General features: G+C 48.7%; 1 protein-coding gene across 3 annotated transcripts in view; it reads right to left on the bottom strand.

Moving 5' to 3' along the window:
* Positions 1–8792: 8792 nt before the first annotated feature.
* TAF8 (TATA-box binding protein associated factor 8) overlaps positions 8793–25353 on the bottom strand; it is a 41529-nt gene continuing 24968 nt past the window's right edge. The window contains exons 8-9 of one of the 3 annotated variants that reach the window (XM_019029859.3): positions 23689–23828; positions 8793–9274 (exon numbers count right to left, since the gene is read on the bottom strand). In XM_019029859.3, coding sequence (XP_018885404.1) covers positions 9190–9274; positions 23689–23828 — 225 coding nt within the window. In that variant the 3' untranslated portion in view covers positions 8793–9189. Of the gene's footprint in view, positions 9275–17993; positions 23396–23688; positions 23829–25353 lie in introns of those variants that run through there. The other 2 variants (XM_055389628.2, XM_019029861.4) reach the window with 2 other exon arrangements.

Below are 25353 nucleotides of genomic sequence, written 5' to 3'. Positions count from 1 at the left end.
TGACAAAAACAAAGAGAACACAACCACCAGATGGGATCAAGCTGTTCGGGAAGGCAGGGAACTGCAGCCCAACAATCCTTCCAAGTATTCTAGATGGGTTCTTTCCTTGGATCTATCGAGAGGTAAGCCTGGGATAACAGACATGACGTCCTCAACTCTCACCCACCCTGATGACTTCCAGCCCTCCCCCGAATGCCACTCATGGAGCCAGCTACCAACTCAGTGTTTCCACTTGGCTGCCTAATGGCATCTCGCACTTAACAGGTGCACAGCTGAGCGAGCACCTGAGTCCCGCCTGGCTTCCCACACCCAAAGCCTTCTCCACCTCAGGGCGCGGAGCGGCATTCTTCCCTGACCACTCTTCACACACCACTTCCAATCCCTTGGCAAATCTTGTCAGTTTAACTTTAAGATACACCCACCATTTCTGATTTTCTTTTCTTTTTTTTGTTTTGTTTTGTTTTTTGTTTTTTGTGTTTTTTTGAGACAGGGTCTCACTGGAGTTCCGTGATGCAATCATAGCTCACTGCAGCCTTGACCTCCTGGGCACAAGTGATCCTCCTACCTTAGCCTCCCAAGTAGCTGGTACCAGAGGCACACACCACCATGCCTGACTAATTTTTTTTTATTGTTAATTTTTTGTAGAGACGGGGGTCTCCCTATGTTGCCCGGGCTGGTCTTGAACTCCTGGGCTCAAGCGATCCTCCCACTTTGGTCTCCCAAACTGCTGGGATTACAGGCGTGAACCACCACACCTGGCCCCTGATTATCTCTTACCTCCTCAACTGTCACACACTTAGTCCAAGCCACTATCATTTTTTTGCCTTCTGCCTGGTCTTCCTGCTGCTACATTTATGATGGAAGTCAATTCTTAACACAGCGTCCAGGATGAGCTTGTTAAACCTAAGTCAGGTGATCTCACTCCTCTGTTTGGCCCACCCCTTCATGGTAAACACTGTTATCATTAGGATGCCCACAAGACCCCACATGCTCCAACGCTCTCTTACTCCTGCCCCTTACCACTCCATGCTGGCCACACTGAACTCCTTAAATACGCTAAGCTCACTCTTGCCTCAGGGCCTTTGCACTGGCTATTCCTGTGCCACCCAATGCTCTTTTCCATTGGTCTCAATTCAAATGTCACCCTCTTGGAGAGGAGAGGACTTCCGTAATCACTCCATTAAAGGGCCATACCCCAGGCTGGGCACGGTGGCTCATGCCTGTAATCCCAGCACTTTGGGAGGCTGAGGTGGGTGAATGGTTTGAGACCAGGAGTTTGAGACCAGCCTGGGCAACATGGTGAAACCTCGTCGCTACTAAAAATAAAAAAATTAGCAGGGCATGGTGGCGTGCGCCTATAGTCCCAGCTACTTGGGAGGCTGAGGTGGGAAGACTGATTGAGCCAGGGCAACTGAGTGAGCTGAGATCACGCCACTGCACTCCAGCCTGGGTGACACAGTGAGACCCTGTCTCTAAATAAATAAATAAATAAATAAATAAATGGCAATGCCCTTCCTCCTCCACACCCTCTATTCTCATTACCCTGCTTAATTTTTTCCCTCAGCATTTATTGCCATCTTATGTATATTTATTTGTTTATTACTGGCCCTCTTCCTCCTCACGCCCAAATTGACTTATCTAAAGTCCGTTTTCCACTGGTTCTGCTTTTTAATTTCTTTCTTTTTTTTTCCCCCAGACGAAATCTCACTCTGTTGCCCAAGCTGGAGTGCAGTGGCGCGATCTCGGCTCACTGCAACCTCCACTTCCTGGGTTCACGCGATTCTACTGCCTCAGCCTCCCGAGTAGCTGGGACTACAGGCACGTGCCACCATGCCTGGCTAATTTTTTTTGTATTTTTAGTAGAGACGGGGTATCACTGTGTTGGCCAGGCTGGTCTCAAACTCCTGGCCTCGTGATCTGCCCGCCTCAGCCTCCCAAAGTGCTGGGATTACAGGCGTAAGCCACTGCGCCCGGCCTGCTTTTTAATTTCATAGATTGTTGTTATTTACTGTTTTTGTTATAAGCTGTTTCTAATCCATTATGGAATAAAAAGATACGTAACAAAGGAACCAGATCATTATCACCCAGCTTAAGGCAGAACCATTAATTAGACCAGTGCTTCTAATATTTTTCCTCCCAGATTGCCAAAACAAACAAAAAAAGGAGCAAATAGACATGCCCTCCCACCCCCTCAAGCTTTAGGAGAGAAGCCTGAAGCTGCCACTAAAAAAGCAAAATGTCCTTGAGACTTTACTTTTCATGGGCATTCTACACTATATTTCCTAATATATTTACATGTATTCAATTATAAAACTTCTCCTCAAAATTTTCCAGTAAAAATAACCCCACCAATAATGTGTTCCATGTAAAATGCTACTGATGTGGAGTCCCGGGGCTCCCTGTCCACCCGCGCCTCAGGGACCTTCACCCACGGTTGAGAGTTGGCCAGGAGGGACTGGAAACATCCTTTCCTTTGGGCAAGTGAATTGGCTGGAGCTGGGTAGGGCCTCGCCGGAGTCTTGAGTTCTAGTCCCAGCTCTGGCACCTATTACAGTATCTCAGTGACCTTGGGCAGGTCCCTCCATTGTAGTTTGGCCTGAGTTTCCTAAAAGGTTTGGGGTTTTGTTTGTTTGTTTGTTGAGAAGGAGTCTCACTCTGTCTCCCAGGCTGGAATGCAGTGGTGCCATCTCAGCTCACTGCAACTTCTGCCTCCTGGGTTCAGGTGATTCTCCTGCCTCAGCCTCCCGAGCAGACGGGATTACAGGCACCCACCACCACCTCCGGCTAACTTTTGTATTTTTAATAGAGACGGGGTTTCACCATGTTGGCCAGGCTGGTCTCGAACTCCTGACTTCAGGTGATCCGTGCACCTCAGCCTTCCAAAATGCTGGGATTACAGGTGTGAGCCACCGTGCCTGGCTGGGTTTGGGTTTTTAAGCTTAGTTCCCACCAGGCTGAATGTAACCATGGGCCTTACACTTCTGAACACAATCAGATGGAAGAAGAAAGAAGATGGTGTCCGGGCACAGTGGCTCACGTCTGTAATCCCAGTACTTTGGGAGGCTGAGGCGGGCAGATCACCTGAGGTCGGGAGTTTGAGACCAGCCTGACAAACATGGAGAAACCCCGTCTCTACTAAAAATACAAAATTAGCTGTTCATGGTGGCACATGCCTATAATCCCAGCTACTCAGGCAGCTGAGGCAGGAGAATCGCTTGAACCCAGGAGGCGGAGGTTGCAGTGAGCCGAGATCGTGCCACTGCACTCCAGCGTGGGCAACAAGAGCAAAACTCCGTCTCAAAAAAAGAAAAAAAGAAAAGAAAAAGAAAGAAGATGGTGGTGAGAGTGGGACTGGGGCTGGACAGCTGGCGATTGCATTGGGTGGCTGGCGGATGCCCTGGCAGGGCATGGGCTGAGGCAAGGAGGCCTCAGGGGGTTGGTGCTCCTGGGAGGACCCAGAGCTGGGGCCTGCTCAGGCTTGGATCTCTTCTGTGCCGTAGAAAGCTCTGCAGTGAAGGGGGCTGGAGGGCCCAGGCTATTTCTGGGGCAGGGCTTTCCTGGAGGTGGGGAGGGTGCCCATCCAATCTTCCAAAAGAGGGCAGAGCTACCAACTCATCAGTGCCAACATCTGAATCACAGGCCAAGAATGCAGCCCTCCTAGGTCACCTTCTCCTCTCCCTCCCCGCTGAGGCACCTATGAACCACAGTGCAACACTTCCCATTCCTGCATGTCACTTGCACTCTCAGGAGGGTGTGCTTGGTCCATAGCCCAGCCCCTGCCCACCCATCAGGTGACCACATCTCTGGGGAGGGAGGAAGCTCGCCTGGGAAGAATGTCAATTAATTCTTCCGCAAGGATCACACTTGTCATCTCTTCTTCTTTTCTTTTTTTTTTTTTTTTGAGATGGAGTCTTGCTTTGTCACCAGATTGGAATGCAGTGGCGCGATCCTGGTTCACTGCAACTTCTGCCTCCTGAGTTCAAGCGATTCTCCTGCCTCAGCCTCCTGAGTAACTGGGACTACAGGCACAAGCCACCATGCCCAGCTAATTTTTGTATTTTTAGTAGTGACGGGGTTTCACCATGTTGGCCAGGATGATCTCTATCTCTTGACCTTGTGATCCACCTGCCTCTGCCTCCCAAAGTGCTGGGATTACAGGCTTGAGCCACTGCGCCCGGCCCACACTTGTCATCTCTAATACCACATCTCTCCATGACACCTTTGAGGCATTATGAGCCTGCTTTATCGATGAGGAAGGTGAGACTCAGAGCAACTTGGTCACTTGCAGCTAACTGAGCTGTCAGGTAGGGACTGGCCACAGACCTGCCAGGCATCTTTCCTCTCTGTCACCATGCTCAGAGTTTAGGGGTGGGAAAGGGGGTAAGAATTTCAGGGGAGTGAAAAAAGAAAACCAGGAAAACTTAAACAAGGATACGGAACATGCATTTCATAAGCCACCCCTTGTGTAATAACGAAAGAATAGATACCTGTGTGCTTATATATTCCTAGAATGGCTTTGAAGGAGCACATAAGACCAGTGATAGTAGCTGTTTCTGGAGTGGGGAATGGGGTGACTGAAGAAATGGAATGAGAAGGAAGAAGGCGTAGTTTTTAACTGTTTTATTCTTTTGTACCTTTTGAATTTGTGTTGTGTCCATTTATTATATGAGTTAATATAAAGTACTTAAATTAGTACATCACACATAGTAAGTGCTATATAAATGTAAGCACTATGTAAATGCAAGCTATTATTATTTTAAAATCATGTAAAATTCTTTTGAGGAGAGACCGGGAGAAGGGAGTGGGTGAGGCAGTGTGCAGGGCTTTGGGTTGGAGCTGGCTATATGGCCAGGCCCTGTGAGGAGAAGCAGGGTTCCTGGGCACCTCCAAGAGCTCGGGAGGGATGAAGGCCTCCTCCAGACAAGCTGAGGACACACTCCCTGACCAGACCCCAGAGTTCCAGAGCATTCTGTGAAGCCAGAGGAAGGCTTCAGGCGAGGCCACAAGACATGGTGCACTCAGGCTCTCGAGGGAGGGCTCTGAGAGGAGGGAGAGTATTTCAGAGGGCACGGCAGAACTCGCCCTGCACTTCTTGAGGACAGGGTCTACATCCTCTGGGTTGGCTGAATGACCTTCCCGATGGCTGCGCCTGGCCCGTCACCTGGGTGATCTGACAAGCTTGTGGGGTAGCACCTGCACCAGCAAGGGCTGGAAGGAGCACAGAGCCTGGGTTTGCTTCCGTGTGTGTCTTTCTCGACCTTTGTGGCTGCTCTCCTGGTGACCGATCTCCTTGGGGAGCACTTGGCAGCTTAGGGCAAAGTCTCACAATTCTCTAGAATGTATCCGGCCTGAGGAACGTAGGGTGAAAAAAACTGCTTTGCTCATTCTATTTGGATTGTCAGGAGAGGGTGGTGGAAGAGGGGGCAGCTTCTGGCATTGGAGAGGGGGTGCCGCAGATCAGGGGAGCGGCTTGTGATGATTTAAACGGTTTGTTTCTCCCCAGGAGAACTCAGAGTTCCTGAAGGAGTTGCTCACCTCACACATGTGCACCCCTGGAGGACAATCCCTGAACTGAAAACACGTGGTGGCCACGGTGCTCCCGGCACAGGAGAGAAAGCCACATTCTGTTCAGAACTTCTTGGCTCTCTCCTCAGCCACACTTACCAATGAGGACACCGTATTTCAAAATCACAATATGGAAAAGCTCACCTCAATCATAATAACAGAAATTCAAGCGAAGGCTATTCCGAAAAAGCATTTTTCACTTATCAGATTGGCAAAAGTGTAAAACACATGGCGTTGGCTAGGGTTTAGGGAAATGGGCTGTTTTTCCGGAGGAAGGTGACATTGGCATGGCCTCTATGGAGAGCATTTGGCAATAGCTGCTGTCCTAGTCTGCTCAGGCTGCTCCAACAAAGTACTAGAAACCGGGTGGCTTATGAACAACATAAATGTATTTCTCACAGTGCTGGACACTAGGAAGCCCAAGATCAAGGCTGATTCGGCGTCTGGCTCCCAGATAGTGTCTCCTCACTGTGTCCTCACATGGTGGAAGGGGAGAGGCAGCTCTCTCTTTTCTTTTTGTAATGGAGTCTCGCTCTGTCACCAGGCTGGAGGGCCATGGCGCGATCTTGGCTCACTGCAACCTCGGCCTCCCAGGTTCGAGCAATTCTCCTGCCTCAGCCTCCCGAGTAGCTGGGATTACAGGCATCCGCCACCATGCCCGGCTAATTTTTGTATTTTTAGTAGAGAAGGGGTTTCACCATGTTGGCCAGGCTGGTCTTGAACCCCTGACCTCAAGTGATCCACCCACCTCAGCCTCCCAAAGTGCTGGGATTACAGGCGTGAGCCACCGTGCCTGGCCTCTCTGGGGGCTTTTAAACTAATTAATTGATTTTTAATTTTTATGGAGATAGGGGTCTTGCCATGTTGCTCAGGCTGATCTCAAACTCCTAAGCTCAAGTGATCCTCCTGCCTCAGCCTCCCAAAGCACTGGGCTTGCAGGCATAAGCCACCGCGCCTGGCCTAGAGGCACTAATCCCATTCACAAAGGCTCTACTCTCATGACTTAATTACCTCCTCAAAGGCCCCACCTCCTAACATTATCACCTCGGGGATTTTAACATAAATGTTGGGGGGACACAAACATTCAGACCATAGCAGCTACCAACACAGGCTGGGAATTCTGCTTCTAGGAAGTTGGCCTGCAGATACCCGAACAAACGAGCATCATGTCAGCGCAGCATTGTTTGCTGGAAATAGTCTCAATTTCTCTAAATAGAAAACCAGTCATAAGTTAGGATAAGACATACAATGGAACACTCTACAGCCATGAAAACAAATGAGGAAGTTCTTTACACATCAGAAGTGACCTCCAAGAGATAGTAAGTGGGGAAAGAAGCAAGTGAAGAAGAGCTTATGCAGTGTGCTACCATTCATGTATAAAAAAAGGGAAAAATGTGTCTGTATTTGCTGGATATGCACAGACTACCTCTAGAGGATGCTTCAGAAACTGGTATCACTGGTTGCATATTTCAAGGGGACGTGGAATCTCAGAACAGCTTTTGCTCTTATGGAAGTCTCCATCTCCTTTAGTCTGGAGAGAGGCAATACCCCCCAACTCATCCAAGAAAGGAGCCCACTCTGCTGCTCTCCAGATGCGATGGGTAGCCACATGGTTAGGAGAGAGCAGGGCAGGGTCATGCCATGTAGTGGCTTGGTGACCTCACACAACGTACTTAGCCTCTAAGTCTCTGTTTCCTCTTCTTTTAAACAGCAAAAATAATACTACTAGTAATAAATGAGGCCAGGTGCAGTAGCTCATGCTTGTAATCCCAGCACTTTGGGAGGCTGAGGCAGGTAGATCACCTGAGGTCAGGAGTTCAAGACCAGCCTGGCCAACATGGCGAAACCCCATCTCTACTAAAAATACAAAAATCAGCCAGGTGCAGTGGCATGTGCCTGTAATCCCAGCTACTCGGGAGGCTGAGGCAGGAGAATCGCTTGAACCCAGGAGGCGGAGGTTGCAGTGAGCCGAGATCGCACCACTGCCCTCCAGCCTGGTGACAGAGCGAGACTCCAGCCTGGGGACAGGGTGAGATTCCGTCTCAAAAAAATAAAAATAAATAAATAAATAAGTTGATACATGTGTAAGTGGGGATAATAATTTTCCCAACCTCATTAGGATATCATGAGGATGAACAGTTAATTTATGTGAAGTGCTTAGCACCGTGCCTGGCATATAGGAGGTGCTCAGCAGATGAATTTGTTCCAAATACACCGTGTTTTCTCCTCTGCACTTCTGACCCCTATGGGATCAAAATGGAAACTCCTCTACCAGGCTAACGAGGTTCTTAGGGTCCATCTTTTTTTTTTTTTTTTTTTGAGACAGAGTCTCGCTCTGTCGCCCAGGCTGGAGTGCAGTGGCACAATCTCGGCTCACTGCAAGCTCCGCCTCCCGGGTTCAGGCCATTCTCCTGCCTCAGCCTCCCGAGTAGCTGGGACTACAGGCACCCGCCACCATGCCCGGCTAATTTTTTGTATTTTTAGTAGAGACGGGATTTCACTGTGTTAGCCAGGATGGTCTCAATCTCCTGACCTCGTGATCCGCCCGCCTCTGCCTCCCAAAGTGCTGGGATTACAGGCGTGAGCCACCGTGCCCGGCAGGTCCATCTTTAACCTTCACTGCCACACTCAGCCCTTGCTACTCCCTTGTATCCTATGTCCTCTGTTCACTCTGCCTAGAATATCCTTCCTTCCTTTGCTTGTCTTGGTCAAAGTCCAGCTTAAATGTCACCAGCCCTGGGACGCTCTTCCTGAAGTCCCAGCCCAGAAAGAGTTTGTGTTCCCTCCTCTGTGATGGCAGAGTCCCCGGGTGCCCCTCTGTGGGGCATCATCACACAGAACGGTGACTATGTTCCTGGTTCCAGCTGATACACACGCACTTGTTTGTTAAAATAGAAGGAATCCAGGGGGAAAAAAAATTCAACTCCAACTCAAATAAAACCACAATAAGACACAGTGTTCTATCTATCAGAGTAGCAAAGTTTAAGGAGTTCTACACTGAGGTGGCAAGGAGGCAGGCACTCATGCAGGATAGCCAACTGGTACACATTCTGAGGGCTGGGCGACATCTGTCCACATTCAATGGACACCCATAACAAAACGCCACAGGCAGAAAGCTGCTTGTTGCATCAATGCTTGAAAGAACAGAGGGCTGGAAACCATCTAAATGCCCATCAGCTGGGGGCTGGGAAATAAGTTATGGTAGAACTATACAACAACCATGCAGCCACGAAACAGAGAAGCTCTTTATTACTGACATGGAACATCACCAAAAAATACACTGAGAAGTAGAAAATACAAGTATTTGCATTTGATGCACAGAATACTTCTGGAAGAATACATAAGGTCATATTGACAGTAACATAATAGCAGCTGCCAGGGATGAGGTCTGAGCCTCTGGGAAACAGGGGAGGAGGAAGACATTTTGTTATCACTTATATATTTTTCTGTCTTTTAAATTTTATACTGTATACATATATTATCTCTTCAAAATTAAATAACTGTTTAACAAAGGAGAAAAAGAAAAGCTAGTAATCAGATGGAGATGAGGTAGGCCACAAGCTCCAAGAGGAGGAAAAATACCTTGAATTTTTTTCCAGGAGCGCCAGGGTCCATGGCAAAGCTCTACCCTGGGCCAGCTGCCCCCGCACTTGCACCTGGGCACGGGAAGTTGATGTTCGCAGAATTAAGAACTTTTTTCAGTATGCGCCTAAGTAAAACAGAATAATAAGAAACCCACTATCAATAGCTGAGGAAAACTCATAAATGAATGCATTACAAAGTTCAAAAGAAATAGAATGTGTGGCCCCAGGAGTCTTTCATATTATGGCAAAAACTGACAAGGCTCAGGGGGTTCTTCTTGTACCCACAAAGCTACTTGTAAGAGCCTCTGAAGCCCCTGACCGTCTATTTATTATTTATTTAGTATATGAATTTATGTACAATATATTTTAATCATAGTATACACATTATTTTTACATCCTGATATTTTCATTTAATATACAATTGACATTTTTCCATTTCATTAAGTACTCTTCCAAAACATAATTTTTAATGGTTCCACATTATTGAAACTTACGGATATGTAATCGTTTATTAATAAATATCCATTGTTGGGGGCTGGGCATGGTGGCACACGCCTGTAATGCGAGCACTTTGGGAGGTCAAGGCCAGCGGATCACTTGAGGTCAGGAGTTCGAGACCAGCCTGGCCAACATGGCAAAACCCCATCTCTACTAAAAATACAAAAATTCACCGGGTTGGTGGCAGGTGTCTGTAATCCCAGCTACTCGGGAGGCTAAGGCAGGAGAATCGCTTGAATCCAGGAGACGGAGGTTGCAGTGAGCTGAGATTGTCCCACTGCATTCCGGCCTGGGTAACAGAGCGAGACTGTCTCAAAAAACAGACAAACAAAATAATTCTCCATTGCGGGACATTTAGCTAATTTCCAGTCTTTTGCTCTTATAAATAAAGCTATGATGCACATCTTTGTTTATAAATCTTGCTTTTTTCAACTTTTATTTTAGATATGGGGGATACATGTACAGGTTGGCTACACAGTCATATTGCACCCAGGTAGGGAGCATAGTACCCAACAGGCAGGTTTTCGACCGAGGCCCTTTCCTCCCTCCCTCCCTCCCTCCCTCTCTCCCTCCTCTCGTGGTCCGCAGCGTTTACTGTTCCCATGTTTATGTCCATGGGTGCTCAATGTTTAGCTCCCACTTACAAGTGACAGAACATGCAGTATTTGGTTTTCTGGGTTCCTGTGTTAATTCGCTTAGGATTATGGCCTCTAGTTCCATCCCTGTGGCTGTAAAGGACATGATTCTAATCTTTTTTATGGCTATGCACTGACCGTCTACTTAAGAGCCTCTGAAGATCATCAAGAACTCACTGGGTAAAGGAGCTGGCGCGGGGCCCTTTCCAACCCTGGACCCCAGACGACCATGATGGGAAAGACCCTCCAGAGAAACCTACAGGAGGACCCACCAGTTCCAGTGACTCCTTCCGGGGGGCAACCCTGATTCGGAGCTGGCATTCCCAAACTGAACCTGCCTGGGGGAGGGACAATCTGAGGGCCAATGCTGCTGAGGGAGCCTCTGCTGGCTTTACAAGGGAGAAGGCTGGTTTCAGCTGACACTCTCAAAACAGATATGACAAGAGGGACTCGGAAGCCTCAGGAGCTGTGCTGGGGCACCCCAGACACCCCAGTTCAGTGGCTGAGTCCCCGCAGGCTGGGTGAGACAATGCCCCCCTCACCTGCCCTCCCACCTTCCCCCAGGCCATCTCCGCCCTCCCGCTCCTTACTCACCTCTTCCTGAAGCTTCACTTGCTAACCCCACCCCATTCGGAACTTGGCACAGGCTTCAGCCCTTAAGTCCTTTTTTTTTTTTCAGATGGAGTCTCACATTGTTGCTTGGGCTGGAGTACAGTGGTGCGATCTCAGCTCGCTACAACCTCCGCCTTCTGGGTTCAAGCAATTCTCCTCCCTCAACCTCCAGAGTAGCTGGGATTACAGGCGCCTGCTACCACGCCCAGCTAATTTTTTTGTATTTTTAGTAGAGACCAGGTTTCAGTATGTTGGCCAGGCTGGTCTCGAACTCCTGACCTCGTGATCCGCCCACCTAGGCCTCCCAAAGTGCTGGGATTACAGGCATGAGCCACTGTGCCCGGCCTCAGTACTTAAGTCCTAAAGTCCAAACTTCCAATGACAGTTGTTCTCCTCTGTCTTGGTGAATGGAGTTAAAACAGGTTCCTGTGTGTTTGCCTGTCTCCCTGACTACACTGCTAACTCCCTGGGGGAGGAGAGTCATCTGCGGGTTTATATTTCCTCCCTCTCCCTTGGTACAGGCTCAGGCTATGGTGAGGAGTCACACTTGGCCTTGCTGACAGGCTGGCCGGCTCTCTTGCGGCCAGGACTAACCTCCCCCGGGTCTTAGGGTGGCTAGCTGTCCCCTTACTGAATCGTGTTTGGCAAATGCCAAACTATGTGGACCTGACTGTAAAATAAATACTATCCCCCATACCTGCTCCAGCCAGAATGATCCTAAGTCAGCTCCTGTCACTCCCTTTCTATCTGTCTCCATCTGAATAACATCAAGCCCATGAGGCTTTGCAGGTGCGGCCCAGCTCCTCCCTGACCCCTGCCCCACTCCTCTCCTGCTCCTTCTGCTCCAGACATCCGGCCTCCTGTGGTGAAGTCACACACACTCCTGCCTCAGAGCAGTATGCCTGCTGTCCCCTTTCCCTGGAATGCTTCTCCATGTGGCCAGCCCCTCAAAGCATTCAGGGCTCTGCTCAAAGAGAAATTTCCTTCCCACCCCTCCCAAAACAGCAACCCCTGCAGCAAGTGCTCCTTCTCTTGCTGCCCTATTGTGTGGAAATCATTTCTTTCATCCGCCCCTCCGGATGCACCCTCCTAGGCCCTGGCAGGCTGGCGCTGGTATGGCCCGCATCAGCAGACCCCGTCCCCCCTGGCTTCCATTCAGCAGAGAGCTGGCAGGACAGTGTGGGAGGAGGGAAGGAGAGTGAGGTGAGCTTTCACAGAAGCCGGGTTGGCTCTTTCCCTGCAGGGCTCTGTGTGCTGGCAGGGCTCCTGGACCTGAGGCCTGGGCTCTCGCAGAAGCCTCTCCCATGGGCCTCTCCCCAGGTTCTAGCTGTCCCTCCCCTTCCCTGTTCCCAGCCCAGGTGCTACATCAACCCTTGTGCTTCCCCTGGACCTTGCCTGCACCTTTGGAAGTAATCCCTTCATTAAACCTTCCTCAAACATCCAACCCAGGTACACTGTCACCTTCCTTCCAGGACCCTAAATTCACCATCTGACATGACAGGTCTGTTTGAGAGAAGAGAGACAGACCCTCTTATATTGTTTTATATTGTTTTATACTCAGAAAAGGAAAAATAAGTGAAACTAAAGGCAGGTAGCCTGGTGCCTAGGAACCAGACCCGAAACCAAGAAACCAGACCTGAGACCAGGCCTGGGCCTGCCTGACTTAAGCCTGGTAGTTAAAGATCGACCCCTGACCTAACTGGTTATGTTATCTATAGATTCCAGACATTGTATGAAAGAGCATTGTAAAAATCCCTGTCCTGTTCTGTTTTGTTCTGATTACCGGTGCATGCAGCCCCCAGTCACGTACCCACTGCTTGCTCAATTGATCACAACCCTCTCACACGGACCCCCTTAGAGTTGTGAGCCCTTAAAAGGGACAGGAATTGCTCACTCAAGGAGATCGGCTCTTGAGAGAGGAGTCTTGCCGATGCTCCTGGCCGAATAAACCTCTTCCTTCTTTAACTCGGTGTCTGAGGAGTTTTGTCTGCGGCTCGTCCTGCTACATGCTGTTGGTGAGCTGTCTGTCCCCCAGCTAGCCCACAAGCTCACAGGAGGGGAAACCTTGTTTTAGTCGCTGCTGTATCCCAACATCTGTATCAACACTGTGTAGCAGAAGCTCAATAAGTGTTTGTTGAATGTTAGAGCTGGAAGCCATGGCTCATGCCTGTAATCCCAGCACTTTGGGAGGCTGAGACGGGCAGATCACTTGAGGTTAGGAGTTCGAGGCCAGCCTGGCCAACATGGGGAAACCCCAACTCTATTAAAAATACAAACATTAGCTGGGCGTGGCAGTGCATATCTGTAATCCCAGCTACTCAGGAGGCTGAGGCAGAAGAATCACTTGAACCTCGGAGGCGGAGGTTGCAATGAGATGAGATTATACCGCTGCACTGCAGCCTGGGTGACAGAGACACTGTCTGAAAAAAAAATTGTTTAATGAGTGACTGAACAAGGGGAGGATCAACGTAATCTGGAGAGGCTACAGAGGCTGGAAAGTCAGCCAAGATTTTAGGAGGTGATGGGGAGGAAGAGCTCTAACAAAGGCAGGGGATACAGCAGTGATGAAAGTGGCCTCCTCTCAGGGCGTGAAGACCCTCACTTATGTCCTTCTTAGCACCCCTCCACTGTCTGTCATAATTTTGGGTTTGTTTTCTTTGTATGTCTTCCCACTGGAATGAATTCCGTGCAGGCAGGACCCATGTCTGTCTTGTTTGTCATGGTATCTTCAGAGCTGGCACAGCGCCTGGCATGCCCAGATTGATAGACTGATATTTAATAAACGAAAAGAAAAATGAATTATCCAAAAGAAACAATGAATTGGCAGAGGACCTCAGAAGCCTGGTTGGGCCATTTGGACTTGGAGTGAAAAGCAGGAGGGAGGAACTGCAAGTCCTACTGCAGGGGAGAGAAGACAAGGTGAGAGCTTATGGGAAGACGGCCCTGGCAGGGATGGAGGCTGGGGAACAGCAGGGTACCTGCTCAGCCACGTGGGGAGGCAGCATCAGACTGGCCAGGAAGAAAGAAGGGGCAAAATTCAGTGACTGTCTTGTCACTGATTTCAGTGTCTTGGTCCAGGGGACCGAGCGGGGGACTGGGAAAATGAGATCGTGCCGTCCAGCCTGAGGTCCCAGGCCAAGGTAAGCACTTGAGGGTTAGCTGCCGTTATCCTCACTGTTTCTAACCTCTGTCTGAAGTGGGAAAGCTTTGGAGTGGAAGTGGTTTTTGAGAAAGGGGAGACTGACTCTGGCCATGTTGAAATCAAAGTATCACCAGACAGCTGGATGCTGAGGCATCCTGGAGAGATGATGGCTGGAGGTGGAGAAGCAGACGAGCCATCTCCATGCATACACAGCAGTGGAGTGTTTGTGACCATCCACGGCTGAGAGGACTGGAGGGAAGAGCCAGGAAAGAAAAGGAAGGCCAAGAATAACAAGGAAAGTGGGGCAGTGTCATGAAAGTCAAACGAACAATGTGGAAGAAGGAAGGGGCAGCCAGCACAGTCACATGCCAGAAGCAAAAGAAGCGGGCTGGACCCCACTGAGGGGTCCCCATCCTGGAGGAGCACCTACCTGCTGGCCTCTGGGACGGGCTGGGAGAGCTAATGGTGCAAGTCAGGGGATGCATTGTTAGTAGAGGGCTTGCTGCCTGTCCCAACAAGACATTCCTGGGCATACACACTCAAACCTCATTTATGACAGAGACTGCCAACTGTCCCACAAATCCACTTTTTCCTTCTTCCCATGGTGACAAAGCTCCCAAATTTTACCTAGACAGAGCCACCCAGGTAAAGACCACATTTCCTTGCTTCCCTTGCAGCCAGGTGGGATCGTATTACTAGGAGGGTGCAGCTTCCAGGTCCTGCTTAGGAGGAAGGTGAAAGTTTGCCCTCATACACCTCCCTTCTCCCCCAGCGCTGGAATCTGGGCCCAGCAGATGGGGTGGCCACCATACTCCGTCATGCAAGCAGCACCCAAAGTGACAGAGGAGTCAAGAGGCAGAAGGGACCTTGACACCACCAAGTCACCCAGACGGCCTGGACCACTCACCCAGCTTTCACAGAAGCCATATGCCTCTGACTTAAGCCACTTGATTTTGGGGACTTTTTGTTAGGGCAGCCTAACTCACATGGGAACACAAGACTTAATCCAGCAGAAATGCCACCTTAGATCAGACCAAAAGTTGCTCAGCTCATCTCTGCTAGGAGCCCCAGGGGTAGTGAGGGAGGTCACCGGCATCTCCCTTGACAAGATCCTCACTCTTCACCTACCAGGAAATCCTTAGTCTCCTTAACACTGTTACAAAGCCATCATTCATAAACAGATCAAAACCCTTCATAAGACTGGGCAAAGTGGCTCACAACTGTGATCCCAGCACTTCAGCAGGCTGAGGCAGTATGATCCCTTGAGGCCAGGAGTTAAAGACCAGCCTGGCCACATAGGGAGACCCCATCACTACAAAAAATTTAAAATTAGCTGGGCATGGTGCCGTGTACCTGTAATCCCAGCTACTCGGAAGGCTGAGGTGGGAGGATCGCTTGAGCCCAGGAACTCTAGGTTACAGTGAGTTATGATAGTGCCTCTATACTCCAGCCTGAGAGCAGGACCCTGTCTCTAAAATAAATAAATAAAAAATCCTTAATGAAAGCTTTTTTTCTCCCTATCTACTTAATCAAGGAATGAACATGAGCTGTGATCAGTGCCCTCAGCCTGCCTCACATCACCCCTTTTTTTTTTTTTTTTTTGAGACGGGGTCCTGCTCTGTCGCCCAGGCTGGAGTACAGTGGCGCAACCTTGGCTCACTGCAACCTCCACCTCCCGGGTTCAAGCGATTCTCCTGCCTCAGTCTCCCAAGTAGCTGGGACTACAGGCATGCACCACCACGGCTGGCTAATTTTTGTATTTTTAGTAGAGACGGGGTTTTACCATGTTGGCCAGGCTGGTCTCCAACTCCTGACCTCATGATCTGCCATCCTCGGCCTCCCAAAGTGCTAGGATTACAGGGGTGAGCCACCGTGCCCAGCCACATCACCTCTCTTAACTGGTCCCATTTCTAGCTTCCTTTCTCCTCCCACCTACAGGCCAGTTGAATGCATGGGTGGGTGGTGCACACAGCAGTGCTCAGTGTCACTAAGCCTCAAAACAGGAACAGTTGTGAGGCAACAGCGTCAATCAGCTCTGGAGCAGAATGCCTGGGTGCAGACAGCAGCTGAGCTACTCAGCAGCCAGGTGGGCTGACTTGTCACTGACCTCTCCAGGCCTCCATGTCCTCGACTGCAAACAGGAACGGTCAAAACATTTGCTTTCAGGGTAATTGTGAGGATCAGATGAGTCCGTATGTGTAAAATGCTTAGAACAGTGACTGACGAGTTCAGTTCTCCATTAGTATTAGCTTTTATATATTTTTTTTATATTGTCATGAGGCAAGCAAGCTTTTATAATTTTATTTATTTTTTGAGACGGAGTTTCACTCTTGTTGCCCAGGCTGGAGTACAATGGCACGATATCGGCTCACTGCAACCTCCACCGCCAGGGTTCAAGCAATTCTCCTGCCTCAGCCTCCCAAGTAGCTGGGATTACAGGCATGCGCCACCACACCCTGCTAATTTTGTATTTTCAGTAGAGATGGGGTTCTTCCTGTTGGTCAGGCTGGTCTTGAACTCACAACCTTAGGTGATCCGCCCAACTCGGCCTCCCAAAGTGCTGGGATTACAGGCGTGAGCCACTGTGCCCAGACGCTTTTATAATTTTAAAAGCAACGGAAAGAAAAGAAGGGTCTGGTAATGGAATAACACTCATGTATAAAGCATGGCCATACTTTATTTTAATGATAAAGACATTCCATGAAATCCCCTCAACAAGGTATCCTAATGATCCCGTTCTGTAGAAACTGATTTGGAAGTTTAGTGATTTGCCCCAGATCCACAGATGGTTAAGTGGTGGACAATGCATACAAATGTCACCAAGCCTTATTTTACTGAGCCACATGAATCGAAGTAGAGTGCCTTCAAGATGCCAGAAAAACAAAGCTCAGGTTCATCTTTTTTTTTTTTTTTGAGACGGAGTCTCGCTCTGTCGCCCAGGCTGGAGTGCAGTGGTGCGATTTTGGCTCACTGCAACCTCTGCCTACTGGGTTCAAGCAATTCCCTGCCTCAGCCTCCCGAGTAGCTGGGATTACAGGCTCCTACCACCATGCCCAGCTAATTTTTGTAATTTTAGTAGAGACAGGGTTTCACCATGTTGGCCAGGCTGCTCTTGAACTCCTGACCTCATGATCTACCCACCTCGGCCTCCCAAAGTGCTGGGATTACAGGCGTGAGCCACCGCGCCCGGCCCCACTCAGGTACATCTTTCACACTTGTTTCCCTGAAAGCCAGCCAGTGTTGCTACTGGTCTCTCAGAATAACCCCGCCAGTCACCACTTAACTGCCTCCTGGTCAGAAACAGAGGAAAGGGGCTTGCTGAGAATCCTCACTCCAAAGCCAGAACTGGGGCTGTGATGCAGAGGGGGAGGCTAGACGTTAAGGAAATGCAAATTAATATAAGCTATTACAACACACCCATCAGAATGGCTAAAATAAAAAATAATACTGAATACTTGTGAGGATGTAGAAACACTGGATCACTCAACATCGCTAGGGAGAATTAAAAAAATGGTACAGCCGGCCGGGCACAGTGGCTCCTGCCTGGTCAGGAGTTCGAGACCACCCTGGACAACATGGTGAAACCCCACCTCTACTAAAAATACAAAAATTAGCCGGGCATGGTAGCATGCACCTGCAGTCCCAGCTATTTGGGAGGTTGAGGCAGGAGAATCACTTGAACTGGGAGGTGGTGGTTGCAGTGAGCCAAGATTGCACCACTGCACTCCAGCCTGGCAACAGACTGAGGCTGTCTAAAAAAAAAAAAAAAAAAAATATATATATATATATATATATATAAATATACACACACACAGACACACACACACATTATATATATATACATACACACACACACACATATATATACACACACATATATATAGTACACCAGCTCTGGGAAATAGTTTTGTCACTTTCTTACAAAATTAAATACGCAGTTACCATAGGACCCAGCAATTGCATTCTTAGGTATTTATTGCAGAGAAACTAAAACTTGTTTACACAAAAAACCTGTACACAAGTGTTATAGCAGCTTTATTCACAGTAGCCCCAAACTGGAAACAGCCCAGATGTCTCTCAATGTGTGAATGGTTAAAGAAACTGTGTTAAACTATGGTGCCTCCATGCTGCTAGCAATAAAAAGAGAGGAACTACTGATACACACAACCACCTAGATGGACCTCAAGAGAATTATGCAGAACTGAAAAAGCCAACGTCAAAAAGTCTCATCCTCGGCCAGGTGCGGTGGGTCATACCTGCAATCCTAGCACTTTGGGAGGCTGAGGTGGGCGGATCACTTGAGGTCAGGAGTTGGAGACCAACCTGGCCAACATGGTGAAACCCCATCTCTACTAAAAATACAAAAGTTAGCTGGGTGTGGTGGCACATGCCTGTAATCCCAGCTACTTGGGAGGCTGAGGCAGGAGAATCTCTTGAACCCGGGAGGTGGAGGAGTTTCAGTGAGCTGGGATCGCTCCACTGCACTCCATCCAGCCTAGGCGATAGAGCAAGACTCTGTCTCAAAAAGAAAAAAGTCACATACTTTATGATTCAATTTATAACATTCTTTCAATAACATTAGAGATAGAGAACAGAGTAGTGGCTGCCAGGAGAGAAGTGGAAGAGCAGAGAGGTGGATGTGATTGCAAAGAGACAGCATGAGGGAGAACTGTACTGATGCAATGGTTCTGTGTCTTCACCATTTGTGTGGTGGTGGTTACACAAATCTACACGATGAAACTGCATGGAACAACACACACATAACACACACGTGCACATGGTGAAAACTAAATAAGCTCTATGGATTGTACTAATATACAATCTACATTGTACACTGAAACTGAACGCAAGGGTTTTGATATTGCACTACAGTTATGCAAGACGCTACCACTGGGAGAAAGTGGGTGATGGGTACATAGGATCTCTCTCAACATTTTTTGCAACATCTTGTGAATCTATAATTATTCCAAAATTAAAATTTAAAGAAAGATCAATCAGAGATACGTATAGACACATTTAGATTAAATGACACAGGTCTGGGGTTTGCATTTAAAAATACTCCATAAGAGCCAGGCGCGGGGGCTCACACCTGTAACCTCAGCACTTTAGGAGGCTGAGGCAGGTGATCACCTGAGGTCAGGAGTTGGAGACCAGTCTGGCCAACATGGTGAAACCCCATCTCTACTAAACCTACAAAAAAATTAGGCCAGGTGCGGTGGCTCATGCCTGTAATCCCAGCACTTTGGGAGGCCGAGGTGGGCGGATCATGAGGTCAGAAGATCGAGACCACCCTGGCTAATGCAGTGAAACTCTGTCTCTACTGAAAAATACAAAAAATTAGCTGGGCGTGGTGGCAGGCGCCTGTAGTCCCAGCCATTTGGGAGGCTGAGGCAGGAGAATGGCGTGAACCCGGGAGGCGGAGCTTGCAGTGAGCCGAGATTGCACCACTGCAATCTTGACAATCCACTGCAATCCAGCCTGGGCGACAGAGCGAGACTCCGTCTCCAAAAAAAAAAAAAAAAAAATTAGCCAGGCGTGGTGGTGGTAGATACCTATAATCTCAGCTACTCAGGAAGCTGAGGCAGTAGAATCATTTGAACCTGGGAGGCAGAAGTTGCAGTGAGCCAAGATTGCACCATTGCACTCCAGCCTGGGCAACAAGAGCGAAACTCCGACACACACACACACACACACACACACACACACACACACTCTCCAGGAGGAAAGAAAATAAAGGACAAAAAGTGGGAGAAACAGATGAAACAGAATCAACAAGCTATTGACAAGTGTGGAAGCTTGGTGAGGCATATACAGAGGTTCATATATTTTGCTCTCTAATTTTGTATTTGAAAATTTCCAAAATAAAAGTTTTACTAAGTTCCCAGGTGTGCTTAGGCCAACACAAGGGCTAAGCCTGACTTAGCTGTCCACATTGCTGTTAACTTTTGAACACAAATTAAGTTCAAAGCTTACAGTTCTATTTATTTACAAAGTTTTTATTATGAATTTTTATTGAGATTTTCATAAAATTTTTAATCTGCATGTTTACTACTTTTTGCCTCTAAGAAGTCCCATAAAGTTATAAAAAATAGAAATTTATAAATACACATTGAGAATTATGCATTTTTATACAGGGTCAATGTTTCAAGTTGTCTAACCCTTTCCCTGTCTCCCCTCAGAACAAAATTATAAGAGTATAGCCTCTGAGGCCAGGCGCGGTGGCTCATGCCTGTAATCCCACCCACACTGGGAGGCCGAGGTGGGTGGATCACCTGAGGTCAGGTGTTCGAGACCACCCTGGCCAACCTGGTGAAACCCCATCTCTACCAAAAATACAAAAAAAATTAGCTAAGAATTGTGGTAGGTGCCTGTAATCCCAACTACTCGGGAGGCTGAGGCAGGAGAATCCCTTGAACCCAGGAGGTGGAGGTTGCAGTAAGCCGAGATCACGCCATTGCACTCCAGCCTGGGTGATAAGAGTGAGATGCCGTCTCAAAAAAAAAGAAAAGAAAAGAAAAAAAAGAGTATAGCCTCTGAAATCTCAACAGCAGAAACAGCAGCCCTTTTCCAAATCCCACCTATAACTCAGCACATCTGCATTCAACAGGTGCTTACACTGGATAACAACAACAAATGGAAGCTGCAGAAACACTGACTGGGACGACACCTCCCAAGAGCAGTGAGAACAGCTGGGATTGGCCACGGCTTGAATGTGGGGCTGTGTTCATAAACTTATCAGGCCAAGAATCGCTAGGAACTGAATCACAAACCCTGAGAAGGCCACATAGGCCAGTCTAACTGCTTCGATCTAGGAGAGTTTCAGGTTACTACAAACCTGAAAAACTCCTATTTAGTCCAGTTGGGGAATCCAATTTTTTTTTTACTAGCGTCCCCTCTTCCGTTCCTGACAAGCAGCTCTTTCCTTACACAGTACAGTGAGGCCAGAAGAACATGGAGCCTGCTGTCAAGTCCTCAAGTTTTTCAAGTTTCCAAATTCACCAAGGGAATGGAAGACTAAGAGATGGGCTGGGCACCGTGGCTCACGCCTGTAATCTCGACACTTTGGAAGGCCGAGGCGGGTGGATCACTTGAGGCCAGGAGTTCAAGACCAGCCTGGGCAACATAGCAAAATCCCGTGTCTACTAAAAATACAAAAAAAAAAAAAAAAAAAAAAAAATTAGCCAGGTGTGGTGGCGGGCATCTGTAATCCCAGCTACTCTGAGAATTTCTTGAACCCGGGGAGTGGAGGTTGCAGTGAGCCGAGGTAGTGCCACTATACTCCAGCTGGGGCGACACAGCAAGACCCTGTCTCAAAATAAACGGAGTTGAACTGTGGAAGCCAAAGGGGAATACATGAAGCTAAATATGGACGTTAGGATTCTAACTTGGGAAACAGCTTATTCATCCAGTGTTCACTTCCACGTGTTGTTGCATTTTTCTTCCTTGGATTTAGTTTTAAAAACTCTTCCTTAGGAGACCAGAAAAGATATCAGCATGCCCAACACCTTCCTTAAAAACTTGTTTTCTGGTTTGTAGGGTATGTTAAGAATGAAGTTGTTCTCCCCACAGGATACAAAGTGGTTGGACAGACTCAGACCTCCTTCTTGGAGAACGCCTCAGCTTGGCTCACTCCTGCCCATCCACCAGCCTTCCAGCTGACCAGCCGTTTCTCAGCTTTCAGAATACAAGACGAGGCCCAGCCCTCAACACCCCACCCTCACCCCATCAAATCCTTTCCTATTGTTTACTTTATCCTTTTTTTATTTTTTTGAAACGGAGTCTCGCTCTGTCACCCAGGCTGGAGTGCAGTGGCATGATCTCGGCTCACTGCAACCTCTGCCTCCCAGGTTCAAGTGATTCTCCTGCCTCAGCCTCCCGAGTAGCTGGGATTACAGGCATGAGTAACCACACCCGGCTAATTTTTGTATTTTTAGTAGAGACGGGGTTTCACTATGTTGGCCAGGCTGGTCTCGAACTCCTGACCTCAAGTGATCCACCTGCCTTCGCCTCCCAAAGTGCTGGGATTACAGGCGTGAGCCACTGCGCGTGGCCCCCCTTTCCTACTGTTTAAACCCCATGGCTCCTCTATCAAGTCCCAGCATAATAGAGCCGACGCTCTAGGCTCTTGTCAGAGAAAACCTCTTCTTCCAGAAGGGGTAAGACTTGGCAGTTCCCAAGCACACATTCCTCAGAGGGGCAATAAATGGTAAACCTCTCAGGAGGAGGGTGCTGCCCCGCTTCAGGGAGCTTTCGTCAAATGCCAGCGGGAGGATAGGTGCAGCCCCGACATGTTGTTCTTCTTCACAGTGATGCATCTGCTCAAGACTCCTGACTCCTGCCCACCCCAAACAAAGCTGTGCTGTGTGGCCTCCTGTTTCCAACACGTTGAGGGAGTACAAAGAACTTTTCATCAGCTCAACGGAGCACTTGGGAGCCCAGATGAGGAGAGAAATAAGAATGAAGTTCTGGGATGAGAAAGTGGTGCCACAAATTGTGAGTCAATAACAGGGATCCAGATATCCTGACATACACGCTGGACAAACAGTCTTCTTTGTAATAAGCACAGCAGCAAAGAGCCCTTTCCTTCCTGTCACTTTCCCTGTTCTCTTGAGTTTCAAAGGAATCAAACCCTGTGATAATGAACGAAGTCACTGGCTGTTGCTATGCCCCACCACATAGCCTGATTGATTAAGAAAGTCTCTGGCGGGGTGCGGTGGCTCACGCCTGTAATCTCAGCACTTTGGGAGGCCGAGGCGGGTTATCACTTGAGGTCAGGAGTTCAAGACCAGCCTGGCCAACATGGCGAAACCTTATCTCTATTAAAAATACAAAAATTAGCTGGGCGTGGTGGCTCACACCTGTAATCTCAACGCTTTGGGAGGCCAATGTGGGTGGAACACTTGAGGTCAGGAGTTCAAGACCAGCCTGGCCAACATGGCGAAACCCTATCTCTACTCAAAATACAAAAATTAGCCAGCATGGTGGCGCTTGCCTCTAGTCCCAGCTACTCGGGAGGCCAAGGCAGGAGAATCACTTGGACCCAGGGTTGCGGAGACTGCAGTGAGCTGAGATCACACCACTGCATTCCAGCCTGGGTGACAGAGTAAGACTCCATCTCAAAATAAAAAAAAAAAATTCTCATTATTCTGTTCATATCTTCCTCAACCCAAACATCCAGTGAAAATAGGTCATCTTAATAGACGGTTTGCCATGAAAATCATGTCCGATCACACCCTGCAGCCTTGGCTTGGCCATGAGGAGGTCACCCTCTTCTTCCCTCGAGTGGCTTTAACTCCCCGGGAGGGTGGAATCTGCGCCCCTGTACAAGCCAGGTTTCCTTCTCAGCTCAGGAGAGGGACCTAGAAAGAAGAGGAACCATGGAGTCTCCTGGTGTGGGCCCTGTCTGCTGTCCTTCTAGGGGAAAATAGCTCCAGTGCTGTGAGGGTTGGTCCCTAGACTGCAGGACACTCAACCACTAAGGAACACGAGCTATGTACGGGAGCCAAGTAAGGACAGGAAAAGGGAGACTATTCCCTCTCACCAGAGTGGCTTTCCCCAAGGCTCAGCCCCACTGAGGAGACTCTTCCAAGAAGCAGAGAAGACCACCTTGGTGGGACAGTGAAGGCTCTCTGGACCCCAGCCTCCGACTCACTTCTTCCTGCGGATCTTGGGCTTCTTCACTGGCCGCAGATAAGGGTTATCGATGATGTTCTCCTCCCCATTCCGGCTACCCGACAAGGAGGGGTTCTGCTGCAGGACAGAGGTGTTCTCCTTCTCGGCTCCAGAATCCTCCTTTGAGCAAAAGCCAAAATAAAGCACAACATCAACAGCATAAGGAAAGAGATCATGCCCATAATTGGAATGACCATTAGCATCCTCTAATTGAGAAATTAGAACCTGGGAAGCACCTTCTTTCCAACATTCCTATCTCTGCCCCGATGAAGCGAGGACCAGGCAGGGGCTGGCTATGAAGGGAAGGCAAGACTAACAGCCTTGACCCAAGAGAGCACACAACAGAGTCCAGAGTTTTGAACCTCTGGAGAAGGCAGGGACAGGGGTTAGAAAGAACAGACACCTGGGAGGGACAGGAATCAAATTCAGATGCCTCAGGGAGGATGCCCAGCCAGGTGGGGAGATGAAGAAGAAAAGTGATCCTGGATGCCCTGCATGACTGGGAGATACAGGATCAGAACACATCATTTGCATAGCGCATCTCCTGGCCAAGCTAGATAAACTAAGTCAGAACAGATTTCTCCCTCAAATCCTCACATTTCTGGTACTTGCAACATGGTACCAACAATCACATCCCAGCATAGGCCAGAAACTTCTTGAGCCTTGAGGGTTCCACTAAGGGACGCAGAGCCTGCAGGTACCAGCACATGCACATCATTGGTAATGCCTATCTGCAACCTATGAGGCAGGGTTGGTTTGTTTGCCTGTTTGAGATGGAGTCTCCCTGTGCCACCCAGGCTGGAGTGCAGTGGCGTGATCTCGGCTCACTGCAGCCTCCGTCTCCCGGGTTCAAGCAATTCTCCTGCTTCAGCCTCCCAAGTAGCTGGGATTGCAGGCATGTGCCATGACGCCCGGCTAATTTTTGTATTTTTAGTAGAGACGGGGTTTTACCAGTTGGCCAGGCTAGTCTCGAACTCCGAGGCAGGGTTTTTTACTGTTCATTTTTTTTTTTGGAGATGGAGTCTTCTTCTGTTACCCAGGCTGGAGTGCAGTGGTGTGATCTCAGCTCACTGCAAGCTCCGCCTCTGGGTTCAAGCGATTCTCCTGCCTCAGCCTCCCAAGTAGCTGGGAGTACAGGTGCCTGCCACCACATCCCGCTAAGTTTTTTATTTTTAGTAGAGACGGGGTTTCACCATGTTAGCCAGGATGGTCTCGATCTCCTGACCTCATGATCTGCCAGCCTTGGCTTCCCAAAGTGCTGGGATTACAGGCGTGAGCCACCGCACCCGGCCGCTTTACGGTTCATTTTTTGAGAAAAATGTGTTTTTTCAGAAAAGTTTGTAAGTTCACATGTAATCAGTATGATCAAAATTCTTAAGTCACAGTTGTGTATAGACACAGAAAAAAAGGTAATATGCTGACATTTTAAAAACTGTTCTGGAAGTATCAGCAGTCAGTTATTCTGTCTTTATTCACAGCCTCCTTTATTTTCCACGTTTGGTCGGGCTGCGCCCCCTGGTGATGGGCCAAGGGGAAGAAGTCCTTCCACGGGGAAGAAGTCATTGAGATTCCTGTTCTGCAACTTGAGGCTAAAGAGGCCCTCACTGACCTCAAGCAGGAGAGGCTGCTGTCAAAACAGACAGAG

The sequence above is a fragment of the Gorilla gorilla genome, chromosome 5, assembly GCF_029281585.2.
Source record: "Gorilla gorilla gorilla isolate KB3781 chromosome 5, NHGRI_mGorGor1-v2.1_pri, whole genome shotgun sequence".
Taxonomy (NCBI): Eukaryota; Metazoa; Chordata; class Mammalia; order Primates; family Hominidae; genus Gorilla; species Gorilla gorilla.
This window is presented reverse-complemented; position numbering and strand designations above follow the sequence as displayed.